Source organism: Caenorhabditis elegans, chromosome X (assembly GCF_000002985.6).
Source record: "Caenorhabditis elegans chromosome X".
NCBI lineage: Eukaryota > Metazoa > Nematoda > Chromadorea > Rhabditida > Rhabditidae > Caenorhabditis > Caenorhabditis elegans.
Genome location: NC_003284.9, coordinates 395396 through 406437, shown reverse-complemented (window position 1 = coordinate 406437; position 11042 = coordinate 395396). Strand labels below are relative to the sequence as shown.

Sequence of the window (11042 nt, the reverse complement as noted above, 5' to 3'; positions counted from 1 at the left end):
AAGAATTTAAAACAGTTTTATCAGATGTTTATAATATAATACTAGCTGACAATTCGTATTGTTACTTGTGACTGACTCGTTTTTCACAAAAATTTTTTTTGAAATTTCAAAAAACTTTTTGAGTCCTTGTCCAAAAAAATTTTAAAAAAACGGTTTTTGAGAAGATGTACGAAATAGTGAACTGCCCGCGAAGTTTTTCCAAATTTAAACAATGTAATCTGAATTATATTTACTTTCAACTTGTTACCTTGTAAGTTATAAATGTATGCCTTCCTAAAAACCTCGATATTCATGATTCTTGTCCATACAATTTTGTTAATAATGCCACATCAGTCCCAACGAATGCAAATAAGTCTCCCACTAAATGTTTGGTGTCTGAATTTTGATGAAGTCAATGAAAAAAGATTATCCATTCTGGTTCACACGATTCAAAGCTGAATACTTGCAGGAAAATTAGTTTTTCGTGAGGAATTATGTAGGATGTTGCTTCGCACCCTTTTTTAAAAATTGCAACCGACATGGAAATTATTTGATGCTCCTAAATTATCACAGTAAAAGTGGAGTTCGGCCAGTGTGAAAAAATGAATTCTCATTCCCATGATCACATTGCCTAACCACCATAATAAAAATTTTCAAAAAGTTTTGGAAAATGTTTTATTTTGAGCCAAAAATTGTGGGAACTGAGTTTGCATCACTTTTGGAATCATCTCAAATACTGTTGCTTATTTGAACCCCTACAATGTTCATTTAAAGCTTTATAAATGGAACATAGATGAATATTTCAAATGCTAAAAGCAAAAAGAATCAGCAAAAAAGCTCACATCCCCGTTCTTCTCTGCCGAAAAACGCCTTTTGAGGATCGATTGCTAAATTTTGGCACTAGCAAAAAATTACTTTTTTGAATATAACATTTTTGAAAAGATTTATTATAATACATGGCTTTTCAGCACCACAAGCATGAGTTTTGATAATTTTCCCTGTCCGTACAACCAAGACGTATGGATATCCAAATTTGTTTGTTATGCTCGTCCCAGTGTAAAAAATGAAGGTTGTAAAATTATTTATTTGAAAAAGATGCACTCAGCGCCGGCGGAAAAGAGAACGAAAATACATTGATCGTGGAAAAGATGAAAAGGACTGCTGCTGAATGCAAAAACCTTCGTGGCACAAATGTCCCGGCGCGCATGGTACCTTGAAGCTACAGAAGTCGTAGATGGATACTTTGGTCTCTGATGGGACGGTTACCCAGGCATTTGAGTTGGTGACGATAATGGTCACAATCTGGAAAAAAATAATTTGGTTTAATAATTAGATATTCAATTGAATTTGATCAGGCAACTTACTGCATTGAAGGCGGCCAGGCGCATTTTTCATTAATTATTAAAGTGAAAAACTACAAGGTCATATAGATAAAAAATAGAGTGACTTACCAGCAAAATCCTGAAAAGCATTTCCGCGTAAATTAGGTGACTGAACTTCACCAACCAATGGCTGGCAAATGGCTTAAAAAGAAGGAAAGAAGGCGGTTCCGTCAGCTTCATTTTTCTCTGGAGAAGTCATGAGAATTCAAGAAGATTGAGTGAGAGAGCTGAGAGTAAAGGCGGTGAATCATAAAAAATTGAAAATTTTGAAATAAAGTTCGGGAGAAAGCTCTGGAAATAAAGCAAAACAAGGTTTTGGGGAAAACGGATGAATAATTCCAGGTGTCATGACATTTTGAAAATCAAAACAAATAAAAATCATTTAAAAAATGGAAATTGTGAAAATTTTGAAAATGACATGAAATATTTTTTTTCAGAATTATTGATATATTGATTCAATAAAGTTATTAAAAAAAATATCCGTACAACCCTGACGGGGAGATAATAGTAATAAAATTATAAAGATCCGGATTATTTATAGAAACAAAGTCCAATACATTCCCCAAAATGGGTAGGCTGTGGACGGTAGTGTGAACGCACATTTGAACAGAGTCGGCGAGATTTCAACCGAGCGTTCAACTCTCCACCACGAGAAAATTTTTTGCGAATTTTTTCATCCCAAAAAAAGGAAAAAAAAAGGTCCAGATAAAACAAACAAACATTTTTGTCGCAGTCACCGAGGACCTAGGATTTCCTCATCCTCCCTGGCTCAATCGGTAACTGCTTGGGCCAGTTATGTCTCAGTTATGTCTCAGTTATGTCTCAGTTATGTCTCAGTTATGTCTCAGTTATGTCCCAGTCATGTCTCAGTTATGTCTCAGTTATGTCTCAGTTATGGTAATTATGACTGGAATCTTGGCGGGTTCTCAAACAAGAAGTCAGTAATATGCTCCATCATGATCGACAAAGTTCTACCAACGTCGGGGTAACTTGTGGATCCCCTGACTGTAGAACCCAGCAGACCGGGATTAAAAGTATAGATTCAATTCCACTTTGAGATTTTTTCTTATTTTGAGGGTTCTTCCTTGAACGGTTTGAGTCAGATAGGAGAAAATTAAATAATCACTTGGAGCAATGTCAGAAGAATACAATACATATAATTTATTTTTCATTTTTTCAAAACGTTTTTCAACACTTTCTTTTCGTTCTCCACTGAAACCGGTCGAAACCCTTCTTTCTTCAATCCAAGCGAATTTGATGTTCGAGACTTCAAGAAGTTCCCGGTTTTTTATTTGTTCCGCACAGCATTTAATGCTTCAGTGGGTTTTGAATCACGACTTCTTCAACTTTTGAAAGTGGTAAAACGAACAGCTGCGATGTAAGGGTGATCTTTGAATTTCTTAGTAAGTTCAGTTATACTAAAAATTGAGTTTAATCTTGGCTGACGAAGACGAGAAAATGGAACAGTATACAGACAGGTAATAGTGATTTCATCAGGCAAATACCTGCTTTTAGGCACTAAATGCCAAGTTTGAAAGTTTTGTATCTCTCATTTACTACAATACTATGTATGCAAACACAAAAACATTATTGGGAAAAAAATGAGAATAAATAAAAAGAGAAAAAAAAAATTAGAGAGTACGAAAATCATTATCGTTCACCCCAATGCAATATAATCATTACAAAATTCCATCGAAATTTTCTATATCAAGTGTCATATGGCAGTATTCTATCCCCATCTTTTTTGTTTGAATTTTGAACATCACAAAAAGAAAAGAGTTTTTAAATAAGCGTGCGTATCCAGTGGCAACGTGTCGTTTTTTATGGAATTCCATCGTTTCATACCTCACAACGTTTCACCGTCAATGTCTGCGTTTCTGTTAGAAAAATTCCATATTGTACTTATTGCCCATTTATTTCGCGCGAGGAGGGATTTGATCCCTTTGATTTGGCCGTGCACCATCTTCAGAAAAAATTAACAAATTTTGAAAAAAAACATTTTAAAATAAAAATGATATGCATATTATGCATATTTTTTGTTCTACTTTTACAAAACTGCTTAATTTCCTCAAGAAAACTTAAAAAGTTTTAATCCCGACCGATAAAAACACCAGTTTTTTTTTGATTTTTCTAGAAAAGCCTTAAAAATTGTAAACTTTTTGCAGAGACTTGCGAAAACTACAACCGGACACTTGTTCAAAAAGAGTATTTTTTGAATTCAATTATTTTTGTACTTTTTTTGAAAACTTTGAAATTGTTTAATAAATGAGTAGTTCAATATATCTCTTACAATTAGGTTCTAAGAGCATAAAAAACGAATAAATATCAAGAGCAGTTATCAGCTCGGAATGCTAACCCACGTTGCGTGCAGACCACGCAAGCCTCCGTCTAAACCACAGACATTTTTGTTTTGCGACCTGTGTGGTCTCAATTTTCTGAGGTGCGGTAATTTCAGCAACCGAAAATCAAATTTCCAAAATTTCGCGCTTAGTAAGACATATATTTTCGTTGAACTTTTGGAGTTTTTTTTTCGAATTGCAAGTACTCATTTATATTGTTTTCTTATTATTCAAAGTTTGTAAACAGGTGAAACAAACAGGTGACATAGTTTGAACTTAAAACAAATGATTGCTGCAGGTCAGCATTAATAGTATATCAATAAAGTGCATACTTGTACATAAGATACCATTCCACACGTCCTGCTTCAATATGTGAACCCCAGTTCCACATACTGTCCAGAAGATAAATGTCCATAAGAAGTTCCAAGTTTGTAGAGTAGTTTTCCAAGGCATACATGAAAAATGTCCTGGCTTGAGGATCGAAGAAACTTGGGTACGCTGACATTGACTCAAACTTTTCACGAATGAAATTGCCAACTGAGGTTTTCATTTCTGAAGATAAACATTCTCAGACTTTCTACCAAAATTGGCAGATAAAAAATCCTCTGGAGATACATACTTACCTCCAAAATCGGCAGTTTCGCAGCTGTGGTGTTCAAAGAAATGAAAATATTCCTCTTGGTACTGGTACCAAATCACTGAAATTTGGGAATAATATGTCTTTTAAAACTTGTCATAACTTATTCATTTTCGCTTCTACCGCAAATAACCAAGAAAAAACATCTTTGATTTTCTAAAATTGATTAATCATATAATCATTGATGAGCTAATGGAGGCAAAGCCCAGCTAAGCAGGTAGACTAAAAATAGTTTTTTTTTTCAAAATACAATAGGTCACCCAAAGTTATAAATATATACATTACTCCATGCTTCAAACAAATCAACTCACATCGACCTGAGACGTTTAGCGTGTCCAAATTAGAAATGTTTCCCTGATTATCCATTTATTGTCAGGAAATTATTCAAATATCATAACTCACAAAATGAAACGGTCGGCGAAAAAAAAAAGGCGTCGTTGAGTCAAAAAAGGCACCAAGTCTAAAGTAAACATTGGGACTCTGGGCATACCTTTTATCGCATATCGAAGATGAAGATATTTTGACAAAAACGAAAACGGGGAAACAGTCTCTTAAAGGACGACTAACGGTTCGAACAATTTTGAACGTATATGTAGGTGGGCAGCAAACAATTTTTCCGGCAAATCGGCAAATCGGCAAATTGCCGGAACTGAAGGTTTCGGAAAATCGGCTAATTGGTAAATTGCCGGAGTTGAAATATCCGGCAAATCGGTGAACCGGCAAATTACCGATTTGCCGAATTTGCCGAAAAAACGGCAATTGCCGAAAACTCTCAGCAAATTATGAGTTTGCGCTTTTTTTTTTGAAAATTTCAGAATTTAAAATTTTAATTGACAAAATTGTACCTATGAATCTTTCTGCATGTATTTTGAAACAGCAAATTCTATGAAAATATCTGAAGAAAACGAGAAAATTTTTAAAAAGCAAAGTTTTGAGTAATGGATCCGTGTTATAAAATATTCCTTCTGAACATTTCCGGCAAATCTGATACCCGGCGAACGACTAATCGGAAAATTGCAGAAAGTACAAATTTCCGGCAAATCGGCAAACCGGCAGTTTTTCCATTTGCAGGATTGGTCGAAAAGCAGTTTGCCGAACGGCAATTGCCGCCCATCCCCAATATAGACTGTGCTTAAATGAATCAATTGTTTTTTTAATTAATTAAAAATTTGTTAAGACGGTTTAATATTTCGAAAAAAAAACCTAATTTTTAGCTATTATTGCACGCTCAAAAATTTTTGTTGAATTTATGTGTTGAATCACTTTCACTTTTATGTTTCAGTTTTGGTTAAAATGTTACTATGTTGGAAAATATATTTGATATCCTATTTCAATAAATTTAATCTTCTAAAATACTGTTCTAACATATGTAAAATATTATAAGTTATGCATGTCAAAAGTTTATTACCAAAGTTTTCATACAGTTAGCATTTACTCCGTAACAACTCATTATGGGGAATATGAAAAGAGAAACCACTACGACAAGATGGAAGTTGAAGAATTAGGAGAAGTGAAAGGGAACAAAATGGGGCCATTAGAGGATAATTCCCGTGTCTGAGGTAACAATCACAATATAATTTTTACACAGTCTGTTTCGATATCTATAGAAATTGCATTTTAAAGAATGTCTTTTTAAACGAACAACTTAAAAAAAAAAGTTTTTGCTGAAAGATGTTGCATAGCCTTGGGGCCAAACACTTTCTGGTTAATTTGGTGACAAATGAGTGGAAGCGGAGTCATCACTTATTAGAGATGCTAGGAGACTGTATCCAATTGAGCCTCTGAACGACTCTTCCAAGTTGGGCGTTTTGCTGAAATCTTGCGAGGGTCCTTCTTCATTTTTATTTCGGGGATGTTCACTTGAATTCTTCACTGCGTAGGTCTGTTTTGGATTGCTTGACCGCATCTCTAGATCGTCGGTGAAAATCAACTGGAAAAAGTATTACGAACACTTTTTATGAATCAAGCAAATTTTACCATTCGCTTTCTTGCTAAAGGACGCATCAAGTGATCGGGACGCGTTAGTTCGCAGACTCCACTGAAATTTTTTTTTCATATTGATAGCACTGAACTTCTGTTTTGTATGACTATGCACATAATAAACGTGAATCTTTCAAAATTTACATTTCATAAAATAGCTTTCAGTAGCTTTATAGAAATTAGAAGTTCTAAGATCTTTACTGTGAAATTGGAGTGTGATGTCGTGATGAACCGACCGGCAAACTATTTGGGGTCGAAGTCACGAACTTAGCGTTCGACGAATGATCGGCTCGAAAAAGGCGCACGGCGTCTGCCCGCACGATCGCATTCTGTATACTGCGGCCGACGCTGCGCGGGACCTCGCGCCACTATAGCTGTGTGCAACAGGAAAGGGCGATTGTGCGAAGGCGGTGAGAGCGTAGGGCGCGGTGTGGTGCGCGCGGGCGAGATTAGTGCCCTAGGGGAAGGCCTATCACGATCTCGACCAGAGATGTGCGGCATATGCCGACCTTTTTTTCAGCACATTTCGGCACATTCGACACTTTTCGGCATATTCACCAAAATTTATTTTTAAATTTTAAAAATCCAAAGAAACTTCAAAAATTGATTAATATGTACGGAATTTGCCATTTAATTGTATAGTTTACTTTTAATTGTATAGTACACTAGCTTCAATACTAAATCGAATGTTATTTGTTTGAGAAGTCATTCAGTATCATTGCAAATGTGCCGAAGTGCCGAAAAAAAAAATGTTCAGAAAATTAACCAGAAAATGTGATTTTTTATCTAACTTTGTTTATATTGTTAAGAAAAACAATAAAACTTCTTCTAAAATGAAGAATAATGGCCAAAATATCAAGCTAATTTTTGAAAAACCGAAAAAAATCGGCAAAAAGTGCCGACTTGTTCGGCATGTGCCAATGATGATCTCTGATCCCGACCAAGGGTGGCATTTTTCGATTTTTCGAATCTCTGGAAAAACGAAAAATCGAAAAAAAATTTTCAGAAAATTAACCATAAAATATGATTTTTATCTAATTTTGTTTATATTGATAAGAAAAACAATAAAATTTCTTCTAAAATGAAGAATAATGGCCAAAATATCAAGCTAATTTTTGAAAAACCGAAAATTTTTTCGAAAAATCGGAAAATCGAAAATCGGAAACTCGAAAAAACGAAAAACCGAAATTTTTCGATTTTTCAATTTTCAAAAAGTCGAAAAATCGACACCCTTGAACGTTAGAAACATACTGTGTGATCTTCAATCACCGCATTCTACGCAAAAACAGAATTTTGTACCAATCAACTTACTGCAAAGTGCTCTCCATAAACATTGTCGGAATCATATTCAACAAATGATTTCTGTCTTTCATTTCAAAAATATTGTCAGTTTTCAACCAACTCAGTCCAAGAGTGTTCATTGTTTCTTCCATCTCGTATTCATCAAATTGCTCTAATAAAAAAGAAACATTAAGACATTTTACAAGAGAAATAAAACGTAACCTAAATTCAATTCTAAGTTATTATTGCGCCTCAGCTTAATTTTGATCATTTGGAAAATACGGATCCAATTTCCTTCGTTCACTTGAAAAGCTTTACCATTTTCCGATAAGCTTCGAAGCACTGCCACAGGGGTACTTGCAAAGACGTTTCTTTCCGCTAAGGACACAATCAGCGTTCTGAAATATTTAATTAAGGATTGAGCTTAGGTTCAGTATTAAAGTTAGACTTAACATATGATTAAATACTTATGGCTTAGAGATTACGGCATAGAAAAAACTAGGGGCTCAAGAGGGTTTGCTGTGAATTCACAGCGGTTTTTGATATGGCACACTAATTTTTGGCACAAAAGCCCCTTGTTAGGATCTGATCTCGTCTTTTTTTAAAACTCACTTTTTTTGCAGATCAATATAATCTGGACCGACGCCATCGTCATGATACTTTAAAAGACGATATTTCAAAGATTGGAACTTCTGGAATATTCATTTTGGAAAAACTGAAAACATTTTTTGAAAGATTGAAACCTCAATGACAATTTCACTACCACGACTAGTCAAATGAAGAAGCATGGCGTGTCGAAATCCGAATCGTGTTGATCTGTATATCTGAATATGGCATTTTTCTCAGATAATCAACCAGAAAACAAAGTTAGCTTACAGTGAATTTAACTATTTCAGCAAAGGGAAGGCTGACGTAGTGACGCCCAAATGTCAAAACCACTTTTGATTCCGTGTTGATTATGAAAAACATGGTATGATCGCAATTGGTCCGCATTGAAATTTGCTGGCCACCAAGAAAAACTTGTTTACTCTCCATCTAGTAATGATTAAGTAGATGAAAATTGCGAAATTTATTCTCAAATTCTTACCTCAACTCTGAAATGCTCATTAAAATCATCAAATAACTGCTTATAACTTGTTATTTCTGTCCCAGTAGGAGACGAACTCACTGACGAGCTCGGCACGGCCACAGATTCTACGATTTTCCTGATTTCCAGTTCATAATTGTGAGACGTTTTTCGTTTGGGGGTTCGGAAGCTCGCCTGATCAGGCATATCTGAAAAAAACTTATTTGATTTTTTTTGTTGAATAAAATACAATTCAATGATATAACAACACACCAAGTGGCTTAAATTTGCCAAACACAACTCGTAGAAAATCTAAAATTCTAGTTTCTCGAAAAATTCAGCTTAGTTTCTAGCCAAAATAAATTTTAATAGCTGCTAGAGTTCATGAGTACACTACGATGTTTTGTTTATTCAGAAATTCAAAAAAACAGGTAATATAAATAAAATGATAAAAATTAAGAAAATCACAAAATGGCGGAATTTAAAACTTTTTGTAAAACTGAAATTTGAATTTTTTTCAAATTAAATTTTTTATGGTATCACTTTGTCATTTCAAACAAAACAAGTACATACGCTTTTTACCTGTAAACACAAAAAGTGAAAGTCAAGAGAATGCAGAGTAGTATGTGAATTAACAAGGGAATAGCCAGGCTTTCATGTGAGTCATAATTATATTTAGAAAATGTTTTAATAAACTATTAGGAATCAACACAAAACAAATTAAAACAATAATGGCAGACGGCAATTGTCAAAAATCTCAAATTTAAAAAAGTTTGCAAGGCTCGAATTTCAAATGTTGAACAACTTGAAACTAATGATAACTTCTAAATTGCTCACATTTTTTGTACGTTTCCTACCAACATCGTCCAATATATATATATATATATATATATATATACTTTGTTTTGAATTTTTGATATTCGAAGCTTCGGGATTTTTTGAAATGTGTGGATTTTTAATCTGGAATCTATGAGAATTTCAATGTTTCTATAGTTTTTTTCCCCAGTTCTTAAAAATTGTCCACTGCTACATTTTTTGAAACTTTTGGAAAATTCAAGTGTTTCGAATTTTTGCAGAGTATTTCAAAAATAAAACTTTTGACGAAAATCGACTAAATTTTACAGTATTATAATGATAAGGTTGGGAAACAAATTATTTTCGGATTATGTGTGTTGATTTTAATATAATAAATGTGTGTTGATTTTTATATAATAAAAAATGATAGTGTTTTGGAAAAACTGAAAACTGGCTTTCCGAGCGAGAATACAGATAATGTTTCTAGTTTGGTTTTAAATGTAAAAGCACATTACAAAAATTCCTCAAAAAATCATCTTAAAAGTTATCATAGAAATTGAAAGACAGTAAAGAATGCGGCAAATTTCTATAAAAATTTGAGCAGTCAAAAAAAATGAATCAAACTTTAAAAAATATAATACGATTTCTGATAATAATTCCAAAAATTGTTTGAAAACATAACTTAATGTTTTTGCTATTATAAAAGTAAATTCAAATAGTATAAATAAAAGGACACAAGAAAATAAAAATATAACCAACAAAAATCGCACATGAGCTGTGATAATGATAGCCATTTTCACAATTTCCTCTTTCTCTAAACCTATCTATTTTCCGCTGCTTTTTTTCTCTTTAAGTTCACTCGTCCGTTTTTCTTCTTCATCTAGTTTTCTTCACCATTAAATATTGATACGTTGATGCAAACAGATACGGAAATGAGACAAAGGCTGCATTGAGAGAAGCACAGATTGGAGAAGCGATTTTGGACAAAATTTTAGAATAAAAACTTAGGAAACTATGTAGGTATGATGCTCACGTAAATAAACAACACATTTGACTCTTTTTTTTAATTCCCATTTTGGACAGTCGGACCCAAATAGTGTTTTCAGTAATATTACATGTTTTTTGAAGAGTTATAACTCTTAAACCAGAATCTTTAGCAAAAAAAATATTACCGATAACATATTGTTCACAAGTTTGTTCATTTGTTTATTGTGGTTAAGGATGGAGTAGCAAAATATATTTGGGAAATATTTTTAAATTACTCCAAATTTTCCCCTGATTCCGAATATCTATGTGAAAAAATTCAAAAAATTCCTTGATTTTATTTTTTTATTATTATTATTATTATTTAATACGTTTATTTGAACGTAAAAATGGGGAAATATAAGGAAAAATAAAAATTATATTGAATAATGTGGAATAATACAGAAAAGAGAGAATGGAGTGAGGCCTACATTTGCCTTATTTGAGCTTGAAATCGCAAATTTCATTTGCGTCCCCGGGCGCATTTTTAAATGCGCCCCCAAATAAATTCTTCCTGAAGCGCGGTAGCCTCATTTAATTTTCTCCATATATTTTTACTT

The 11042-nt window shown here is 33.5% G+C and overlaps 2 protein-coding genes across 2 annotated transcripts; both read right to left on the bottom strand.

The window, feature by feature from the left end:
* Nucleotides 1-1080: 1080 nt before the first annotated feature.
* Nucleotides 1081-1541, bottom strand: R04A9.1 (Late nodulin; the record flags this gene model as incomplete). The annotated part of the gene is made up of 2 exons (NM_075696.1): nt 1081-1281; nt 1431-1541. The coding sequence occupies 2 exons, from the start codon at nt 1539-1541 to the stop codon at nt 1081-1083; spliced, it is 312 nt and encodes a 103-aa protein (NP_508097.1).
* Nucleotides 1542-5728: 4187 nt separating this feature from the next.
* Nucleotides 5729-8879, bottom strand: R04A9.6 (F-box domain-containing protein). Its single transcript, NM_075695.7, has 8 exons — nt 8686-8879; nt 8475-8633; nt 8342-8422; nt 8211-8290; nt 7821-7996; nt 7629-7770; nt 6315-6375; nt 5729-6267 (listed from the first exon to the last, which is right to left on the bottom strand). Exons 1-8 carry the CDS (start codon nt 8869-8871, stop codon nt 6043-6045), a joined length of 1110 nt encoding a protein of 369 aa, NP_508096.3. The 5' UTR covers nt 8872-8879; the 3' UTR covers nt 5729-6042.
* Nucleotides 8880-11042: the final 2163 nt, after the last annotated feature.